At 41.9% G+C, this 23,918-nt stretch overlaps 1 protein-coding gene across 1 annotated transcript in view; it reads left to right on the top strand.

Moving 5' to 3' along the window:
- Positions 1 to 16,519, top strand: part of Cds (CDP-diacylglycerol synthase) — a 104,248-nt gene extending 87,729 nt beyond the window's left edge. Inside the window, exons 8-9 of the mRNA XM_080279020.1 lie at positions 9,963 to 10,097; positions 15,842 to 16,519. Of these exons, the coding sequence (XP_080135146.1) occupies positions 9,963 to 10,097; positions 15,842 to 15,928 (222 nt within the window). The 3' untranslated portion in view covers positions 15,929 to 16,519. The remainder of the gene's footprint in view (positions 1 to 9,962; positions 10,098 to 15,841) is intronic.
- Positions 16,520 to 23,918: the final 7,399 nt, after the last annotated feature.

The following is a 23,918-nucleotide window of genomic DNA, read 5'->3' as shown; positions in this document are numbered from 1 at the left end:
ACGCAGGGACGCACTGCACATCCACCTAATCATTGTCATTTCTGTACGTCTGAGCCGGCGAATATCTTCCTCCTTCACTGCCCAGGTCTCACTACCATACAGCATTACACTCCTAACACATGCTGCATACAAAGACCCCTTAGCACGTAGGGAGAGTCCTCTCAATGTCAGGAGAGGCAAGAGCTCCCTGAACTTCTTCCAACCACTTCTCACCCTAGACACAGAGCTCCAGCCCCACCTCCAGCACACAACATGTCTCCCAAATAACAAAACTCTTCCACACACTGAAGAGATTCACCAGCAAGTTCAATCCTTTCACGGCTGACAATCTCCACCTGCTCGCCCTGACACACCGTACACATAAAATCAGCATTATCTCGCAGTCTACCTCTGATACCACTACATCTCTTATGCACCCATTTATCACAAACACCACACAAGATGGAATTACTTCCCACGCCCTTGTGGCAAACTGCACATGGCCACTCTCCCTCGTCTTTGACAGTACTGCCACCAACCCTAGATATCATCACTTTTGTTTTATCTGCATTTACCTTTAAGCCCTTGTGCCCCATACCATCTCTCCACTTTCTAAACCTTTCCTCTGCCTCCCTTTCATTCTCTGCAATCAACACCAAATCATCAGCATACAACAACTCCCATGGGAGTCTGTTTCTAAAGTAACGTGAAAGGGCTTCAAGTACCATGATAAACAACATGGGACTCAAGACTGACCCCTGATGCACACCAACATTCACGGAAAACTCATCACTCAAATATCCATTCACTCTTACCTGGGTGTGAGCACCCACATACATAGCCATAACCACCCTAACCAGCCACTCCTCCAAGCCAAACTTTCTCATTGCCCACTTCACCACCTCTCTAGGGACTCTGTCAAAGGCCTTTTCCAAATCAACAAAAACAAAATAAAGATCCCTTCTCCTACCAATATATTTTTCCTGAAGCTGTCGAACAATTGGTCCCCCTACGTGGCATAAACCCAAACTGCATCTCATCAATATTCACTCTTTCTCTAATCATACCTTGTAAAACTCTCTCCATTCTGATCTAAAAGCTTTATACCTCTATAATTTCCTCTTTCCAGGGCATCACCCTTCCCTTTATACACATTTACAGTTACACTCTTCAGCCAATCATCTGGGACAACACACTCATAAATAATCCTATTTATCAGGTCAGTGACTAACCTCACCCCTATATTGCCTGAGGCCTTCAACATTTCGGCAGTCAACCCAGGCACACCTGCTGCCTTCCTCACCTTCATCCTGCCTATTGCCTCACTCACAGTAGCAGCATCAATCAAAGGCCAAGGGCCAGACACTGGATCTGCTGGCTCCAAACCTTCCCTGTCCCAGTCAAACTCCTCATTCAACAACCGGTTTTAATGCTGTCTCCATGCATCTTTATTATCCTCACTGTTCACCACTACCCTTCCTTCATCATTCTTCACACACTGCTCACCTATAATATCCCGATTATCCCTCTTCACCTGACCTGCCACCCTAAATATCATATTTTTCCTTTCCCCATGATTTAGGTTATCAAGTAATAGTCTCTGTGACTCAGACTTTGCCCTGTATACCTCTCTTGTAGCCCTCCGCTTGGCAGCCAAATATTCCTCTTTGCTACCACCCTTCTTCCATTCCCGGAAAAGTCTTCTTTTCTCCTTAACTGCAGCTTCTACATCCTCATCTCACCACCAGGTTACTTTATGTCTTGGTGATCCTCTTGTCCAACTGCATGTTACATCAGTAACTCTCAAGAAATTGTTCTTGAGGGCTCTGTACTGTTCATTAACGCCTCTGTCTTCAGCTCCCTGTTCAGCCACCACTCTCCTCAACTCGCTATAGAAGGCATCCCTTACTACTTGGTTTTTCAGCTTTCATATTTTCCTCCTAGGTACATAAGTCCTCTTTTTCATCACTTGTTCTCTAAGCACCATATCACAAATCAATAGTTTGTGCTGCTGCACACACTCCTCACTTCCTATAACTTTAACATCCCTCACTAACCTCCTATCGGCCCTCCTAACCCGAAAATAATTTATCTGACTGTTATTTCCCCCAGACTCATACGTAATTAACCTACTGTCTCTTTTCCTAAAATATGTGTTGCACACAATCATGTCCGTTGCTTCCCCAAACTCGAGTATCCTTTCCCCTTTTGCATTCCTTATAACATATGCACATCCCCCATGCACTCCTTCATAACCTTGTGCTGCTTCACCTACATGACCATTTAAGTCCCCTCCCAAAATCACTATCTTATTATCCTGCATACCACCCACTACATGTATTAAGTCATCCCAAAAGCTATCTTTCTCTGCTTCATCCAATCCTGCCTGTGGAGCATATGCCGATATAATTGCAGCTATCTTTCTACCCAACAGAATTTTCACTACCAGTATCCTATCTCTTACTCTCAGAACATTCATAACATATTCCACCCATTTCTCCACAACCATCACACCAACACCTCCATATCCATCTGTCCCCCCCTGCCAAAACAACTTATAGCAACAGTCCTTCCCAACAATCTTTCTGGCTGATCCACCCCTGCACCGGACTTCCTGCAAACACACCACATCCACCCACCTCCTACTGAATGCCTCAACGACTTCCCCACTCTTCCCCTCAAACTTCCCACATTCCATGAACCCACCCTCATCCCCTTGGGTGATTTACTGTCCTCAGGCTTGCTTTGAAACTTATCATCATCATCATTATCATCCAGACCTCCTTTCCCACCCTAGGGCAAGGTGAGGAGTAGCAATGTCCAGACAGCCCAAATTTGCCTAGTCCAATGGGCCACACTTCCATTCACTCATCATTCAAGTCCCCAGAATCATGCCTCAATTGGATACGCCAAAAACATTCACCACATTCTGTAGCTTCACATAAACGTATCCGATTGAGTCAGTCCGGACGCTTCCACGTTAAAAGGGGTACCAAATCCCTGATCATGCACTTCATCTTACAACATCCATCCAGCTAGCTCGATCTCTTCTCTGTCCCCTAGCCTCACTGACTTCTTCACACACACATCCACCATATCTCTCCACCTTCTCCTTGGCCTACCTTGCCTCCTCCCTCCTTCAAATTCACTGATATATCTTTTTCACCACTTTGTTGTTATCTGTTCTCTCCACATGACCATATCATCTCAGTACACTTTGTTCGATTCTGGTGTCCACAAACTTCCTCACTCCACATCTTTAACAAATCACATTATTTCATATCCTATCTGCCCTCTGCACTCCACATACATTCCTCAGCAGTCCCATTTCCACTGCTGTTACTCCTGACTTTTCATTTTCATTCCACACCATAGTTTTCGTTTTTATCATTTTCGTTTTTAAAGGCTCCAACATGCTTGCATGTGTCGGCCTTGGTCACCTAATGGCGGCTCTCCACGCTGCACGATCCATTGCAGCCTCCCTGTTCAGTCGCTTAACCCTGAGGTCACACTTAATGACCTCGTCCCATGTCTTTCTCGGTCTACCCCTCATAACCCTACACCCAATATTAACACTTCTCACCTTCCTCACCCAATTATCATCTCCCATCCTCTCCACATGTCCAAACCATCTCAATCTACCTCTCCTCATCACAACACCAATACACTCCAGTCCCATCCTACCTCTCAACTCTTCCATCGTAAACCCAGCCCCTCCAGGCCTTGGATGCAGGGACGCACTGCACATCCACCTAATCATTGTCATTTCTGTACGTCTGAGCCGGCGAATATCTTCCTCCTCCACTGCCCAGGTCTCACTACCATACAGCATTACACTCCTAACACATGCTGCATACAAAGACCCCTTAGCACGTAGGGAGAGTCCTCTCAATGTCAGGAGAGGCAAGAGCTCCCTGAACTTCTTCCAACCACTTCTCACCCTAGCCACAGAGCTAGCTCCAGCCCCACCTCCAGCACACAACATGTCTCCCAAATAACAAAACTCTTCCACACACTGAAGAGATTCACCAGCAAGTTCAATCCTTTCATGTCTAACAATCTCCACCTGCTAACCCCGACACACCGTACACATAAAATCAGCATTATCTCGCAGTCTACCTCTGATACCACTACATCTCTTATGCACCCATTTATCACAAACACCGCACAAGATGGAATTACTTCCCACGCCCTTGTGGCAAACTGCACATGGCCACTCTCCCTCGTCTTTGACAGTACCGCCACCAACCCTAGATATCATCACTTTTGTTTTATCTGCAATTACCCTTAAGCCCTTGTGCCCCATACCATCTCTCCACTTCCTAAACCTTTCCTCCGCCTCCCTTTCGTTCTCTGCAATCAACACCAAATCATCAGCATACAACAACTCCCATGGGAGTCTGTTTCTAAAGTAACGTGAAAGGGCTTCAAGTACCATGATAAACAACATGGGACTCAAGACTGACCCCTGATGCACACCAACATTCACGGAAAACTCATCACTCAAATCTCCACTCGCTCTTACCTGGGTGTGAGCACCCACATACATAGCCATAACCACCTTAACCAGCCACTCCTCCAAGCCAAACTTTCTCATTGCCCACTTCACCACCTCTCTAGGGACTCTGTCAAAGGCCTTTTCCAAATCAACAAAAACAAAATAAAGATCCCTTCTCCTACCAATATATTTTTCCTGAAGCTGTCGAACAATTGGTCCCCCTACGTGGCATAAACCCAAACTGCTTCTCATCAATATTCACTCTTTCTCTAATCATACCTTGTAAAACTCTCTCCATTCTGATCTAAAAGCTTTATACCTCTATAATTTCCTCCTTCCAGGGCATCACCCTTCCCTTTATACACATTTACAATTACACTCTTCAGCCAATCATCTGGGACAACACACTCATAAATAATCCTATTTATCAGGTCAGTGACTAACCTCACCCCTATATCGCCTGAGGCCTTCAACATTTCGGCAGTCAACCCAGACACACCTGCTGCCTTCCCCACCTTCATCCTGCCTATTGCCTCACTCACAGTAGCAGCATCAATCAAAGGCCAAGGTCCAGACATGTTAAAGTTGGCACTAACACTCCTTCATGTAAGCCTCATGCAGCTGCAACACTCAAGCCTCTGTTTCTTATCAAGGCCTTCATTGCACCAACTACTTTTCTTCCTTGTGTCACTCTGCTTTCAACTTCGTTTTGCACATTTTCCTTTATTTTTCTATCACTGTACCCAGGCATTTGAACTCTCTCACCAATTTCAGTCTCTCTCCATTCACCGTAACATCGCACTGGGGCTCACCTTCTCTCTCAGTAACTATCACTTTACTCATTTCTACATTTACTCGCTAGGCACAATGCTCACAGACCTCAGCAAAACTCTGCACTTGCCTACCAAGTTCTTGTCCGGTACTTGCAAGCAGTACAGGTAACTCGCACGGAACACGATCTCACGGAACGCGCTCGCAATTATACACGGTAAGGGCTGGGATACATATAAGACAACGTAAGATTTAAAAACCATTATGAAAACTACAAATTAACGCAGGAGAGGCCTTTGAAATATCAAATCCTCGAACGTCACCGCAGCGCGCGGTTTGTTTTGATTACGTGACGATCTAGGCGGGAAATTATTCAGTGAGTGAGACATTCCCGAGTACAGTAGCACAGTACAGTATTTGTAAGTTAAATATTTACAGTACCGTACTGTTCTGGTAAGTTTATGTGCAACTTAAAGTACTATTAAATAACGTTAAAGCAAGAAATAAAGTCTTATAACCAGTTTACCTGATAGGCGTCAGAATATTGCCTTTTTTATTTGTTCGTTTTTTCCACAGTGCTGTTCAGTATTTGTAAGTTAAATATTTACTGTTCTCGTATGTACTGTACTTGTAAGCACTTAAATAAAGCTAAATCATTAAATAAAGCCTTGTAACCAGATAACCCGAATTATATGATTACCCATGATCGGCGTCGGAATATTGCCGTTTTTGTTTGTTCGTTAAACTCTTACTGTACTGCTTTTCTACAGTACTGTATTTGTAAGTTAAATATTTACTGTTCTGGTATGTACTTGTAAGCAATTAAAGCATTAAATAAAGGAGTTAACCTGATTTATATGATTACCCATGATCGGCGTCGGAATATTGCCTTTTTTTTGTTTGTTCGTTAAAGACTTATAATAAGAGAAAAATACATTTTTGTCTTGGTATCTTTACCTATTTTCTCAGGTTTGCTGTAATGGTTTGCAACTTGTAGAAAACTGTGAAAACTTTCGGGAAGTGAACGAAAATCTGGGACATGACCTTGACTTCACCGTCTCAAGTATCATCTGTCATTAGACTGTCAGTTCACCACCGGCTATCGTGATGAGTGGATGTACGATTTTTTCGCTCGTGGCCATGCCTAACCACACATAGTTACACCCATTATCTCGACCCAGACAGAAAATACAACCTTTTTCCTCCCTTGCAAAACACAAACAACCACCCTGTTTACGAGACAGCAATATATATTGCGAAAATAACAAGGTAAAATGATAAAGATGAACGTAAAATGATTGAGAAAGATGAACATGTTATGACGGAAAAAATACGTTTTCCCTGTCTGTAAACGTATTTATTTCTGCTTTGCATCTGTATTCGTAATAATTAGACTTATTGTTCGTTCTGAAACTGCATTACGATTCTATTTTTAGCCATTCTCGTGGTGTGGGAGCTCGAAGTTGTGACACAACTTCCTTATTGCTAATCGGACTGACCCTCCACTTTATTCTCCCGTGGCAGAGTCTAGCCTTGGAGGACGTGCAGTTTTCTCATTTAGGACTGAAAATTCAACTCTTTCGCTCCCTTTTCCAAGCATGGGCACAACGATAACGTAAAAAATAACTCGAAACTACCATAAACATATATCAAAAAGGTGAAAATGTATTCATAACATTTTTTTTTCCAGCCATTCCTAACAGATTATGTACTGAAATCATTCGATATCACAGTACTGCATTTCTAAGTTAAATATGTACTGTTCTGGTATGTACTTGTAAGTTAAAGCACTGGTACCAGTTAACCTAATTTATTACCTATGATCGGCGTCGGAATGTTTCCTTGTGTTTACGTACAGTATTTGTGTGTGGAAGTTTTGCTAGGAGTACTGTATTTGTGAGTTATAACATTAAATAAACCTTCTAACCACTTAAAGTGCTTTCTAGTGACAGATAACAGCAAAACAACACATTTGGGGGGTCTAGGGAGCAAAATACGGAGTAGTTTAAATATACGCGATTTCGCACCTAACACGGCACGATAGGAACGAAACCCTCGTGTTCCGTGCGAGTTACCTGTACTGCATAATCAGTGTACAGCAAATTTGAGATATTCCACCCATCACCATTCATTACCAACACCATCCCTCTATATATTACTTGTGTTTTTATTTCTGTCATCACCCCATCCATATATGTATTGAATAACCATGGGGACATCACACAGCCTTGTCGCATGCCCACACTGATTGTGAACCATTCACTTAGATGCCCATTAACCCTTACACATGCTTTGCTACCATCATAAAAACTCTTGATGGCACCTAGCAGCCTATCATCTACACCGTACATGCGCAAAATTTTCCACAGTCTTTCTCTGTCTACTTTGCTGTATGCTTTTTCCAGATCTACGAATACTGTAAGCACCTTATGGCCCTTCTCACAAGTCATCTCTGCTATCTGTCTCACTGCAAATATTTGGTCTGTACATCCTCTGCCACTCTTAAAGCTACTGTGTTCATCACTCACTAGGACTGATGATGTTTCTTTTACTTTCTCTTTAGTAATTCTTCCATATTCCTTCCCTACCGCGCTCAATAAACTTTTTCCACGATTCTTCTTGCACTCGCTCCGCTTACCTGTATTTTTGTACAGGGGTACAATCACAGCATTATTCCACTCCTCTGGCACAGTTTCACTCATCCATGCCTTCTTACATATCTCCAACAAGCACTCCATTCCACTCTCTCCATTACACTAATGCATCTCTGCATACACGTCATCAACCCCAGCTGCTTCCCCATTTTTCAGCCGCTTCACAACACTCTTCACCTGTGTGAGTGTCACATCTCCTGGTACAGCATTCCTTCTCTGCACACCCCCAAAACCAATCATGTTTGCAGCCACTCTGCTCTCTCTATTCCCATTCATCAGGCTTTCAAAATATTCTTTCCATCTGGTCCTTACCTTATCCTCATTGGTTAATAATCTACCACCTACATCCTTAACACCATCACATGTCTTTCTGTTTTCACATCTACATTTTCACACCTCTTTCCAGAATACCTTCTTGTTTTCAGAGTAGTTCGCATTCATGTTTCTTCCTAGATCATCTTTTATCTCCTTCTTTTTCCTCTTCACTAGTCTCTTTATGTGCTTCATGCTGTCAATATTCAGCTCTTATTTCAACTGGACCCCTGTCCTGTAGCCACTTTAGCCACTTTTTCCTCTTTTCCTCCACCACTTTCTTAACATCCTCATCCCACAATGCCGTACCTTTCTGCTTTGTTGTTACTCTTGCCACACCACACACTGCTTTAACATTCCTAACTAAGCAGTCCCTATATGCATTCCACAGGCTGTCCAGATCCATTTCATTCCAATTCACTGATTCTAACTCCTCCTCAACTTTGGTCCTTTAATCATCTGCCATTTCTTTGATCCTCAGCTTCTCAACTTTCAGTCGTTCTCCCTGACTGATCATTTCTCTCCTGATCCATCTCACTCCTCTCAGCTTGATCTTGCATACCACAGTTATATGATCTGACAGACCACATCGTCCTCTCACGACCCTCGTTTCAGCAACCATTCCCAGCATTGATCTCTCTACGATCACGTAATTAATCAGGCTTCTTTCAACACAATCCCCGTTCCCTCTATACCATGTACAGTATATTTGTATGCATCTTTGTGTTTGAAATACAGGTTACAAATGCACAACCTCCTCTCCTGACACATACCCTTTAGTCGCATCCCATTATCATTTTCTCCTGATACTCCATAACAACCCATTATGTTATCCTCAGGACCAGTGCCTACTCTTCCATTCATATCCCCTATTACGATCACTTTATAGCTCCTGGGCATTTCTCCCACTACTTCACCTGTCTCATCCCAAAACCTATCTTTCTCTCTCTCTCACTTCTGTCCTCATACAGTGCATATGCTACAATCACTGCCACTTTCACCTTCTCAGACTTGAACTTGACATACATACACATTGAGCTGACACATTTGTAGCCTCTTATTCCACTCTGCCACACCTCATTCATCAACAAAGCAACTCTTTCCTTGCATCTTCCTCGCCCATTCATTCCCGATCTTACACATTTCACACCTTCCCGCTCCACCTCATACCCTTTCATCTTCGTTTCACACAGTGCCATCACGGCATATCTCTCACTCTTGAACACATTCACCACTTTCACGCTTTTGCTTTCCTCATTCTCGCCTCTCACATTCCACATGGCCATGCGAATCTGCCCATTTGGTTGGGACCCTTGGCAAGTATTGGGCCCTCCGAGACTCTCTGAAACGACTGCCGTGATAAATTGATTTTGGATAGGGGAATATGGGGGATGCTTAACCCTGCCAGAAACCCTGGTTATATGATTACCACCTAGTGTAGTAAATGGTTTCCTAGGTACAGGAAACCATTTGGCCTGTCACTCAATGTAGAGATCATATGGCATCTCTGCATTGAGTGAATGGATGATGGGCACCCCCATCCACCACAGCAATAATATAATATGATAATAATGAGATACGTGCAGGTTTTTAATTCTGGTGAAGGAAAAAACAGTAGTTAGAATTAAGAAATATTAGAGTCCAGATTTGGGGGGTTTATTTGTACTGCAGTTTCTGTTTTCAGATTTCAAAGAAATCCCTGTATGGTGATGAGTTTGATGCCATTAATAAAATGTATAATGTTACAGGACTTTGGTGATGTGATTCCTGGACATGGTGGAATGATGGATCGCTTTGATTGCCAATACCTGATGGCTACCTTTGTCAATGTGTACATCATGACCTTCATCTCAGAGACATCTCCTCAGAAGCTCCTTCAGAAGGTAAATCATTGCTGGTGGTTGCACCCTCTTTTAAGGGGCCAAGCTTCACTCGCATCTCTCATTTCAGTGGCAGCAGCTTGGGGTGGTAGAACTTTGGGGGCACTAGCACTTTGCATTCAGAACATGCTCTGGTGAGGGGCCTACATGCGGTGGTGCTGTGTAGCCTGGGTTGGGCAGCTGCAACATTCACCCAGGAGACACCACCACATAGCTTCCTGCAGCTTGTCATGGGAAGGACCCTGGTCTGACCCTGGGGTCATGCTGGCTACTACAAGGGGTTTCTGGATCCTGACACTATTATTGTACATTAGGGATGGCCCCTAAGAAGGATTTACTTTCTTGTGATTGATAGGTCTGCTCAGCCAGACAGACTGGGGATAAGCAACAACAACAACAGCAGTCAGAGCATTGATTGACCTTTCAGACAGAAATGAATTCTGGGGTATCAGCACTACGTATCCAACCCTTTTCTTTTTTCTAATTAACACTCAGGCTCCTGTGACTAACTTAGTTGAGTAAAATGTATTGACATTGGCTGGAACAGAATGCTAGAATTGTCTTGACTCTTAGAGGGTCATTGATGACAATATTAGCACCATCAGGATCTGTGGAGCTCGTACAGTAGAACAGAATTATCTGGTGTCAGCAGGAACAAAACACAGTGGATGACACAACCATGAGTTGGTTAAAGAGATTGTTATATACTCTTACCTAGTTGTGGTGCAGAAGCAAATCCATGTTCCCCAAATAAAAGACTAGGGTAGGGCCAATGAATTGGCAGGTAATCGGTAATCGGCCACTTTGCCGATGAATCGGGAATTGGCCTTTTGACCGATTAATTGAGGTCATTTAGTTGAAGAAGCTTATTTTTGTCTTTTATACTAACCTGTGTAACGTATAAATGTCAGCTTGTGAGTATGGTGATGTTACCATAAGTCTGATACCCTCTCCAAAGCATTTATTTCAAGCAAGTTCCTATACAAATGTATATTAGTTACCGTACATCATGTATGTTAGTTTTATGCTCTCCTTCTGCTTATTTTTACCATTTCCTTTATTACAGAACAGATAGATAATGAAAATAAAAGAACCAAGTTTTTCATTTTGTTATAGTTCTTCATTAACCCCTTTGTTACCACATCCCCCCCCTCTCCTGCTCAGCTACCCCCCCCCCTGCCGAACCGCATTTCCCCCAGGCGTGGCTCTTTCGTGGGGTAGTATCTATTTTATCATTACATTGTTCCTGTTTGCTTTATATTATTTATTTTTGTATTGGTAAGTAGATATTGACCACGAGATGTGTTTTTGATATGTTAAAATAATGTACATGACAATATTACATGTCTAACCAACTGATTTATTAAACATACAATATACAGATAAATATAGTAGATAGAGATATAAATCAATGAATAGGGAGGAGAATAATGATTGTATTATTTACCTTGTAAGTATGAAGAAGATCCATGAAGAATGAGGTAGGAGGCAGGCAGGTCAAAAGTAGGTGGGGGTGGGGTGATACGCTTCAAGGCCAAACTGATACCAGAATCAGTATCACTTTCCCCACTACTGTCGCTCACTTCATCGTCATTCTTGGGCAAGTACTCGTCATCAGAGTCGCTCACAGTTATGTCAGATTGTGTTTCGTTATCGTCAGACACTTCTAAGGCACTATCCAAGTCAGATTCATTGCCGTAGGACGCCATGGCACGGATTTAAATCCAAAAGCACTGACACGTGCGGCTACTTGAAAAACACTACGATGTGCTCTCACACACTTCCCCGCGGTACCACCACTGTTGCCAAGCTAGCGACAGTCCCCTTACCAAGAAGCATTATCTGGCTATATCATATCACATATTATAGGGCATTATATTTACCAAATTCAAAATATGTAGGGTACAATGACCTACACAACATATCTGAGTCGATTTTCATAAAATTATGCCCCATGGCAGAGGGATATGGCAGGGGAGTGTGGCATCAGTGACATAGTTGCCATATGTCATCACACATGGGATCACAAAGCACCCAAACTGAGGAAGAGGAAGCCCAATAGGCCCCTATAATGATCGTGAGTACCCTAGTACTCACGACCGTATTCGGTTCCACTGCTGACATTTCATTTTGAGTACAGGGGTACACATTTCAGAAATTCGGTAAAGAAGGGGTTAAGATTAACAAAAAAGAATGAAAGAAAACTCTTCTTTTCAGAACTTTTACTGATGCATGCGTGGTAGAGAAATAGTAGATGCAGTGTTGGTGACTTGGTGTGTCATATATGTTGTTGGTGTGTCATGTTTTCTTGGAAATGTATGTTCAGGCAAACTTGTTTATTTTTGTGCTGTAAAAAAATCAATATGTGTTTTTTATTGGAAGTAAATATCAAGAGTGGTATTTAAAGCAAACACACAGTATATTAATATCCCAGCCTTTGAAGTTAGTAGAGGGCATGAGAGATTGATACATTTTCTGTACACTACAATTTCTAGTAGCATCTAGGATCACCAGAAGAACAAGAAAAATGGTAAGTTCGAACAAATTACAAGCAGGATGCACAGAATGAGATATTGCAACAAAGCAAAACTAGACTCTAGAAGAGTAGCAGATTACTAAAACTATTTCCTTTCCATACAGGAGATGGCAGTTGGGCAGTAAACAAAGTCTAAAATAACATTAGAGTGATGTCTTTAACTTTGTCCATCCATCCATCCATCATCCAATCCTGTGTTTCCCCATGAGGAGTGTAGGAGCCAGGGTCTAGGCAAGTTGGTCCTGACATTTAAGATGAGAGTGACTAGCCTCTCTCATCCTTGACTGGCATTACGTGAGCAGTAAACCCCAATAACCCCATGGATATAAACCTGCACCTGCCCAATCCAATTGGAGTGCCTTAATAACCCACTAAACCACCAGGCGCCATAATTTGGCTATATGGTTACCAGGCAGCAGAGTAAATGGTTTCCTGGTGTACAGGAAACCATTTGGCTTATCACTCACTCAATGTAGAGTCACCCACAGGCAGAAGGAAGAGGAAAGAATGAAGCAAAGAAATACAGAAGAGGGAATGTAAAGTCATCCATAGGCTGAAGGACAAGGAAAGAATGAGGGAAAGAAAGACAGAAGAGGAAGGAAGGAAGAGAGGAAAGGGCAGACACCCAAAGCAGCAGTATATTGAGTGAGTGGATGGTGAGCACCCCCGCACATTGTGCCACCAATAATTTCACGAAGATTTATCACATTTAATATTTCTTAATAATTGGCCGATAAATCGGTATCAAATGATTAGTATCAAATTAATCAGTAATCATCAAAATTGCCTATTGGCCCAACCCTCTTAAAGACGTGTCTTAGATACAGGACCATTATGCACAAAACTCTGTTAGAAGGCAGCCTTAAGGCTGACCTTATTTAAAATATTAAAGGCAGTCCTGTGGCTGCCTCTAAGGCCCATGCATGATGACCCCTTGCCTTGTCTTAAGGCTGACTTAAGTTTAGTGTATTGGCCTTAGCCTCAATTGGAGGGAATGTTCTGGAAGAAATCTTTTGTGTCAGCTGAGACCCTGCTGACCAGTCAGACATCAGAACACAGTAACTTTAGGCCAGTCACAGAGCTTCATGAATCAGCTTGGGGTGAGTGTGAGTACTTACACAGCAGTCAAGGAAAAGCATGTGAAGTACCGATAATTAATTGAAACATTGTCAGCGCAAAGAAAAGATGTCCCAGTATTAGTGATGAAGAGCTTTACATCTGCACATCCTTTAAAACATTAGTAAGATGAGAGGGTTTAAATTAAACAAAATAGCAATGTGAATGGGAAGTTACCAGTATTTTTTCCATGTTTTACTTAACCATTGCCTAACTTCACACAAAGTAATTAGCCACCACAGTTACCAAACAGAAAACTGTCACCATAGACACCGTGGTTCAGATTTCTGGTGGAGGTTAGAATTAGCCCAGATATAGGCAGTATGAGTGCTGCCAGGATATCTGTCATTACAGCTCATTATCATTTTGTTGCTGTCACAAACAACTTGCACATTCAGTGAATGGAACCCTTTGTGATTGACAAATATGTTTTTACTGATCTGGGGCCTTAATTGGTATGAGGGTTCAGTCCACTGCTCCAAGCACTTTAGGAAAGAAAGAATAATGAAGATTTATCACCAAGCCATAATATGGCTGCATGGTCATGTAAGATTAGAGGGAAAATAAAGGCCAGAAGAAACATGTAAATATCAAGAAAAGGGATAGGACAGACGACAGAAGAGGACAATAAGGAGAGAAAGACTGGAGACAAAAAGGCCTCTTGTCATTGCCTATTACTGGCATAGACATTGGGGAAGTATTCTTTCCCTGCCTCTCCAAGGGGACCCAAGCATTTCAGGAAAATTGTTTATTCTGTGGAAACCCTCTAGTCTCTGTCCTCCTCAGCAAACCACTGGGCATCTTAATTTTTCTGAGTCCTTTTCTGTATAAACCATTGTCACATGTGCTAACACTCTGGATACACTTGACTGATAAATACCACAGGTATCTCCAACAACACTGAAAATTTCCACTAGCGTTAAACCTCCGTGTTGCCAAAAAATTTTGTGTGGGCAGCAGTGGGATGGGAGTGTCATGTGATACTCCCAACATGAGACTCAGGTTCTGTTACATGAAGGAATTTGCTCCTGGGGAGGTGGCATTGTCTAATGCATGTTCATCATTTATGTTAAGGGGGTCCAGTGGATCCCTGAAACCTCCACTCCCTTCACGAAGCACAATCTAGTTCACAGGCAACCACCAACTCCGTACTGAGATAAGCAATAACAATTTTGGTCCAGTTTGTGCTGTAGTGAATACATATAACCATCCATCATCTAAACCTGTGTTGCCCCATGAGGAGTGTAGGAGCCCGGGGCTAGGCTAGTTGGTCCTGACATTGAGAGTGACCAGCCTCACTCACCCGCGAGTTACATTACATGAGCAGTAAACCCCAACCACCTCTTGGATGTGAACCGACACAGGCTTAATCCGGTTGGGGCGCCTGATTACCCACTAAACCACCAGGCACCATAGTTTGATTATGTGGTTACCTCCCAGCATAGCAAATGGTTTCTTGGTATACAGGAAACCATTTGGCTTGTCATTCAGTGTAGAGTCACTTAGAGACAGAAGGAAGAGGAAAGAATGAAGGAAAGAATGACATAAGAGGGAGAAAGGAAAGAAGGAAGGAAGAGAAGAAAGGGCAGCCACCTGAGAGGAGTGCTACATCAAGTGAGTGGATGGTGAACGCTCCCACCTACCACATTTACAAAATCGGAGTTACTTTATTTACGGGTCACAATATGGTAAGGCTGCTCCGACCCAGCCTCAGCAGCTGAGGTGGCCTTACCGAGACGTACCCTTCTGTAAGTACTTTATGCATTGGCCATAGCAACCTGCAGCCTTAAGCTACCCAGCTTAATGCCGGGTGTAGCCTGAAGGCCGTTTGTGCATCTGGGCCCAGATCTCTGGCAACCAGAGCTGAGATTGGAACAGTAATTTATGTGCACACAGTGTCGTACACAACACTTAGAACACAATGATTTCACAAATATATATGGTCATGCACATATACCCAACATACACAGATTTCACAATATAACAGCCCACACACAGCAACCACCCCACATTGTTTTTGTCAGAGTAGAGATGGAGAGGATTACTGCATGAACTGTTTTGGGGGATATACTAACAGTAGGATGATTTGTTGCAGGTATACATGCTGAAACCAGAGCAGCAGCTGCAGCTATACAACCTCTTGCAGGACTCACTTATTGCCCGGGGTATTCTTCAGCCATGAACCATTAGCTGAGATCCTCTCATTCCATTGTGAGTCATAGCTGGTAAACTGTAGTTACCTCGTTTATTGTAATGTAAATACACACCTGTGTCTCACCACCTACTACTGTCTCCATTGACCACTTATTTTACCTGTCAAGAATCCAGCTTTAGCTCTGGACTTGACCATAAATGTAGATTGCTGTTGCAATCACCTTCATAAAATCTTTTATACCCAAACATATCCAGGCTCTTAGCTTACAGTACTTTGTTAGTTACTTAGCAGTGTTATTTCTGTGACTATAATGCACTGTTAATATATTACCTAAAAGTTCTTCCTATGTACATCTGGCGAGCTCAGCAGATGTGTTCAAAATACTAACTAATTTTTGAGATGCCTGTTATAAAGATCCATCTGTGATGTGACTCATTTAGGCCCTTTGTTGATATTTCATATTCAGCATTTACTGTAACTAATGTGCAGTATGGTATGGCTGTGCCTCAGATTCTTTTGAAAGAATAATGAAAAAAGGCCCACAATATATGGTAATGAAAACTGAAAATGGATCAGAGGGAGTTTAGTTTTGCTATAAAAACTTTATCTCATTTTTTAAGTAAGAGTCTTAGTACATCATCTTGGCTACTGTGTAAAGTACACAGTCAGTATTGAGTTTAACCAATACCACACTTGGCAAAAAAGTAAATTGATACCCTTCTAAACCGGCCGATTTTTTTTTTTTTTTCTTCCTGGCTAAATGGGCTTAGTACATCATTGTAAGATCCCTGGCACTAATAAAAGTAATCACCAAAACCAGAAAGTTGGTTGAATCGAGTTGGGTTGGAACCACTCGACCTCTGAAATCTTCGAGGTTACTGAGAGACCAGAGCGATGTGAGCCTGTGAAGACTGTCGGCTGCTTTACGCGCTCCTAAATCAGTGTTATAAGCGTATCCAAGAAATGCCTGAAGTTAGCCAGATATGTTTTTACTTTCCATTTTACTTTGGTTGCTTGCAAAGGCTTCTCAGTATTGCAGGACGTAGATCTATGTTGCTGGTGTTTTAGAGGGGGACGTATATCTACATCCCTAGCTAGGTACGGGTTAAAAAAGATGATGTTTAGCCATTTGCAATGAACGCGTGATTGTGATCAGTGTTGGACAGAATTGTATTGATTGCATTCTGTAAGAGCAGAGGATGATTTAGTGCCAGGAACACAGAGCACTAGTATTTTTGTGGTATTGTAATACAGTGTTTCAGTAAATTATCAGAAAGAAATAGCTATGTCTGGGAACAAATGAATTGTTACAGTTATTGAACTTTGTTACAGTTATGTGATCGAAGAATTTATTACTGCAGATGTAGCAGACATATTATGCCCTGAGAACATCATATTAGTATTAGGTGGTATGCATTATTACTGGCATTTCAATATAGTACAGTTTATGGTCATTGCCAGTATTAGAGATAATACAATAGGTTCTCAGTTTGTATGGCTGCCTCAGCATGAACCAGGAAACATCAGTGATTTATAGAATAACTGTCTCTGGTGGTGAAAATGGGGTATGAATATTGGGTGAAAGATCATCATCATCATCTTCATCATCATCATCATCAAATTGTGTGTTGCTCCATGAGGAACATAGGAGCCCGGGGCCAGGGAAGTTGGGCCTGACATTTAAGATGAGAGTGACCAGCCTCACTCAACCCTGAGTGGCATTACATGGGCTTTAACCCCAACCTCTCATGGATATAAACCAACACAGGCTCAATCCAGTTGGAGCACCTTAATTACCCATTAAACCACCTGGTGCCATAGTTTGGTTATATGGTTACAACCCAGCATAGTAAATGGTTTCCTGGTGTATAGGAAATCATTTGGCTTGTCACTCAGTGTTGTCACCTGTTGACAGAAGGAAGAGTAAAGAAAGAAGGAAAGTAGGACATAAGAGGAAGGAAGGAAAGTAGGAAGGAAGAGGAAAGGGCAGCCACCCAAGAGCAGCACTGCATAAAGAGTGCCAAGGAAGACCTAAGGAAACTTGAGATGAATCCTATAGAATGACCTCGAAGTTAAGGGATGGAACAGAGGTGCTGCTGCAGGTCATGCAGCAAAGAAAGCAGCCATCAGATGAACAAGGCCAACGCATGTAGCATTGGTCAAAGCCTTTCAGAATTAAACAAAAGTATCACAGGAATGTCTGCTGTTTATACTGAACCCCATCCCTTTGTAAGTAGGTGTGATTAATGTTTTCTTTATTACACCTATTTAGTAATAACACAGTTAATATTTTGAGAATGCCTAGACCCAATGTGGATAAGTTTTCTTCTTTTTCCATAAAGTTTTTTAGGTTGAAGGTATCAGTGCTGTTCTTTATTGGTGCCACCAGGTATTGGTAGGCATTTCCCCAGTAATATGCATTATCTACTGTTGTGATTAATATATCCTATTACACTGTGAAGTCTCATTATTCAGAAACATAAAACTTTTACAATGTACTTTATATCCCTGTTAAAGCTGGTTTATTGAAAGAAATGTAAAGAACAAGAGCTATCTCCAAAATGACTTGTTCAGACTGGAGCTGTAGTGGATAGTGAATTTAGCAGTACAGCTAACGCTTTGCTATTTGCTGTTAGCCTTGTTCTGTGCCACACATTGCCTCCATGTCAGTGTAGTAAGTTAAAAGAAAAGAAAAATTAATATTGATCATAACTTTTTTTTTGCTTTTACTTTCATTTTCATGTTTAAGTGAATAATGACTGCATATGCAGGTGAAGTGCAAACAGTATATTGTCACCATTGTAGATAACAAATTTTTACATTATTTATTTTCCAGTACCTTGCAACTACCATATTTTTCTAGAGCATTATCAGAGTGCATGAAAGATTACTCTTGTCATCAGGGTTGGACATCACATGATGTCCTAAGCATGCCCTTTATACTCTCAGGTTCCTGTCAGTCAGGTAGATAATGGCATTCTGTTTGTGTTACAGTAAGAAAAAAACATTATGACAGTCACACATTAACAATGCATGAAGTTGACTGTTGAGTATGAGAATATAAATTCATAAATCAGGTTCATATACTGTGTGTGTGTGTGTGTATATATATATATATATATATATATATATATATATATATATATATATACCATATACCTAATATAAATTAATGTGTGAGTGGTGGTTATATAACTGAGACATGATGTTTCAGTTGCCTTGACCATCCTTCTCTAGTAATAAGGGATGTGGAAGGTCTGGCACTGACTTCATATAAATTATCTCACAATTTTTTTCTGTATTCATTGTTTTATATATATTTATATGTTACATATGATGCTGTTTGAATATTTATATATTATATATCTGTTATCTCCAGAAAATACTGGATCTCTTTGAAAGTTAACCGTTATGAAAATTGAAAGTTACAAGAGTATCTCAATAATTGTGTGAAGTGTTTTTGTTTATGGTTTATGCTCAGGAAATGTGATATGTTTAGCATGGTTGCTGTGACAGAGTGGCTACTGTAACAGAAGAACGGTTCATACTGTGACTAGTGTTTTGAATTAAAGATAATTTGTTACTGAAATTATATGAAGTATGCAGTTTTGCGCATGTACTTTGTAGATGGTAAGCTGCTAGATCCCGTCAAGAGTTTTTATGATGGTAATGAGGCTTGTGAATGGTTCACGATCACTGTGGGCGTGCAACAAGGTTGTGTTATGTTCTCATAGTTGTTCAATATACATATATATATGTATACTGTATATATATATCCATCCATCCATCCATCATCCAATCCTACATTGCCCCATGAGGAGCATAGGAGCCTGGGGCTAGGCAGTTGGTCCTGACATTTAAGATGAGAGTGGCCAGCCTCACTCATCACTGAGGGGCATTACATGAGCAATCAACCCCAACCACCCCTTGGATATAAACCTTCACCAGCTCAATCTGATTGGAGTGCAATAATTACCCACTAAACCACCAGGTGCCAAAATTTGGTTATATGGTTACCACCCAGCATAGTAAATGGTTTCCTGGTGTTCAGGAAACCATTTGGCTTGTCACTCAGTGTAGAGTCACCCACAGGCAGAAGGAAGAGGAAAGAATGAAGGAAAGAAAGACAGAAGAGGGAGTGTAAAGTCACCCGTAGGCAGAAGGACAAGGAAAGAATGAAGGAAAGAAAGACAGAAGAGGATGGAAGGAAAGAAGAATGGAGGAGAGGAAAGGGCAGACACCCAACAGCAACACTACATCGAGTGAGTGGATGGTGAGCGTCCCCACCCACCACTAATATATATATATATATCATTACATTGAGTGAGTGGATGGTGAGCACCCCCACCCACCATTACTATATATATATATATATATATATATATATATATATATATATATGAAGTGGTGGGTGGGGACGCTCACCATCCACTCACTCGATGTAGTGCTGCTGTTGGGTGTCTGCCCTTTCCTCTCCTCCATCCTTCTTTCCCTCCATCCTCTTCTGTCTTTCTTTCCTTCATTCTTTCCTTGTCCTTCTGCCTACGGGTGACTTTACACTCCCTCTTCTGTCTTTCTTTCCTTCATTCTTTCCTCTTCCTTCTGCCTGTGGGTGACTCTACACTGAGTGACAAGCCAAATGGTTTCCTGAACACCAGGAAACCATTTACTACGCTGGGTGGTAACCACATAACCAAATTTTGGCGCTTGGTGGTTTAGTGGGTAATTATTGTGCTCCAGTCGGATTGAACCGGTGAAGGTTAATATCCAAGGGGTGATTGGGGTTTATTGCTCATGCGATGCCACTCAGGGATGAGTGAGGCTGGTCACTCTCATCTTAAATGTCAGGACCAACTGCCTAGCCCCGGGCTTCTACGCTCCTCATGGGGCAACGTAGGATCAGATGATGGATATATATATATATATATATATATATATGGATGTGGTGATAAGAGACGTAAGAACATGAGTAATTGCATTGGTAATGAATGGTGATGGATGATACTGATTTGTTGTATGCAGTGCTACTTGCAAATACTGGACAAGAACTTCGTAGGCCAGTGCAGAGTTTTGCTGATGTCTGTGAGTGTCGTATCTTGAGAGTAATTGTAGAAAAGAGTAAAGTCATGGTAATCTAGAGAGAAGGTGACTTTCAGTGTGTTGTTACAGTGAATGGAGAGGGACTGGAATTGGTGAGAGAGTTCAAATATCTGGGTACAGTAATAGATAAGAGAGGAAAATGTGCAAATGCAGGGGAACATAGTGTGACACAAGGAAGGAAAGTAGCTGGTGCTATGAAGGCCTTGATGAGAAATAGAGGCTTGAGTGTTGCAGCTGTGCGAGGCTTACATGAAGGAGTGTTAGTGCCAGCTTTAATGTATGAAGGTGGGACTATGGTGTGGCACAAAAATGAGAGTCAAGAGTGAGAGCAGTGGAGTTGCGACTGCTGAGGAATGTATGTGGAGTACATAGAGTGGATAGGAGACGAAATAATGCAATTCGTGAAAGATGCGGAGTTAGGAAGTGTGTGGACACCAGAATCAAAGAGAGTGTACTGAGATGGTATGGTCATGGTCATGTGGAAAGAATGGATAACAATAGTGGTGGAAAAGGTATGTCTGAGCCAATTTGAAGGAGGGAGGAGGTGAGGTAGGCCAAGGAGAAGGTGGAGGGATATGGTGGATGAGTGTGTGAGGAAGAGATGTATGGAAGTCGGTGAGGCTAGGGGACGGACGAGATCAAGCTAGCTGGATGAATGTTGTGAGAAGTGCATAATCAGGGATTTGGTACTCATTTTTAATGTGACAGAGTTTGGATTGCTTCAGTCTTAAACATTTATGTGAAGCTACAGAATGTGGTGAAAGTTTTTTGGCGTATCAGATAGATCCAGGATTCTGGGGGCTTGAATGATGAGTGAATGGAAGCTTGGCCCATTGGATTGGGCAACTTGGGCTGTATGGACGTAACTACACCTCCCCCTGCTGTAGGGTGGGAAAGGAGGTCCAGATGTTGATGATGATGATAAGCAGTTCAGATTGATATTCTTAAGCATATGATTTTCTTGCATTACAAAAGTTCTTATTTTAAGAGTTCATTTTGTGGTTATGTGCAATGATAGTCTTTATTTTATTGTAATTGTAAGACAGTGATCAATCAGTAATTTAAGTGGATTAACCCATCCTGTCCAGCAGATGTTCCCATGAACCCTTCCCACAGCCTGACATTCCTGAGAGAAATCATGAAAATCATCTGTTTTTAAACCTTCATATCTCAGTTCATACTTAACAAAATATAGAAAACAAATGTCATAATACTCATCAATCCTTTGACTTCAAGCTGATTGCATCAGATGGTCTGTGAAGTGCATGTAGGGAGAGTGAGTGAGTGGGGAATGGGAGCAATTTTTTTTTTTTTTTTTTTTTTTTTTTTTGCCAGTGTCAATATGCGTGGCAGAGGTTCGGTGACACAACTAAGGCTTAAACTAGCCCTTCACAATAATAACACTTCGATAACACATCAAGATGGGAGGCCGGTAACCATAGCAACGACTGTGAGGCAGGCGTCCTGCTTGTCTCACCACCACCCCACCTTACAGACAGACAGACACCCATGCTCTCTCTCTCTCTCTCTCTCTCTCTCTCTCTCTCTCTCTCTTTCACACACACACACACACACACACACACACACACACACACACACACACACACACATGGAGATTTACGTTTGGCTTGTGTTGTCGCTTGATTCTGGCACTGCTGTGTGACTAGAAGTCTGGGTATTACAACTACTAAAAATAATACTATTATTACTACTACTATAACTACTTATAATACTACAGCTACTACTATTACTACAACTACCACTACTACAATTCCTACCACTACTACTAATAATACCATTACTACGACAACCACTACTACTACTACTACTACTACATAAAACCTAAAATATTGTGAAGAAAATAGTGATACACGTAGTCCATAATCGACAATACTGTATTTTCTACTATAACAGAATTTTTTCCCTGTGATTTAGACTTTTTCACCATCATAAATATACACAGATGAAAATTTTCAATAAAAAATAAGGCATTGATTTCATCATGAAAAACTTTCTGCTTCCATTATTCACATACTGTAAATAGACAGAGCGGTGGCGTGAGGCACCACGTTTCCTCTCTCTCTCTCTCTCTCTCTCTCCACACCACTACATTTTCCACAATAAATTTTTTTTTTCTTAGGGTTTATACTTCTCCATCATAACAAATATACACACACAAACTTTCATTAAAAAATAAGGCAGTGATTTCATTATGAAACAAACTTTCTGCTTCCATTTTTCACGTAATTAAAGAGAGGTGGTGTGAGGCTTCACGCTTCTCGTTTCCTCCTCCCCTCTCCCTCCCTTCGCCACCTTCTCCCTTTCTCCACTCCCTACCTCCTCTTTCTTCTCCTTACCCTTGTCAATATCCCTCTCTCCAGGATCGTCAATATCGTCTGAACCATTCCCATCATTGGAAATAGCAGGTGAATGTACGGGGGGAAATGATGGGCGCACAGTGGAGTCACGTCCTCCATCCTCCTCACATGATGCATAAATATTGACACATTATGGCAGTCGCTTTCCTGAGAGGAAGAGCCACTTTCTTCACTCACAACTGGCGATTATGTCACTTCGTGTTCTCTCCCTATTGCTCTATCATTAAGGCCTTTTCTTTTCTGGCCTTTGGATTCCACTGGTGTTGAAGTCAGCAGCTGCGGGCGCTCAGCCAAGGATCCGGACACAGGGAAAACTTTTTCATAGTCTGTCCATTACGGAGGTACGCAGGTGAATGGAGCATGACTCAGATGCGTGCAGGAGGGTTGCCAGTGGCTGCGTGTGGTGGAAATAACCCACGGAATATTCAGACAATGCCGTGAAACACTAGATCATGTACACGTGCCAACCCGATGGCCCCGGGAGGACATGTAAACATGACACTCGGAAGGGATGGGTTAATTTAATGATTCTTTGTAAC

This window comes from Coenobita brevimanus, chromosome 76 (assembly GCF_032717465.1).
Source record: "Coenobita brevimanus isolate Jiangsu-jjx chromosome 76, ASM3271746v2, whole genome shotgun sequence".
NCBI classification, from domain to species: domain Eukaryota; kingdom Metazoa; phylum Arthropoda; class Malacostraca; order Decapoda; family Coenobitidae; genus Coenobita; species Coenobita brevimanus.
The sequence above is the reverse complement of the archived record's forward strand: the minus strand, read 5'-3'. Positions and strand labels throughout refer to the sequence as shown.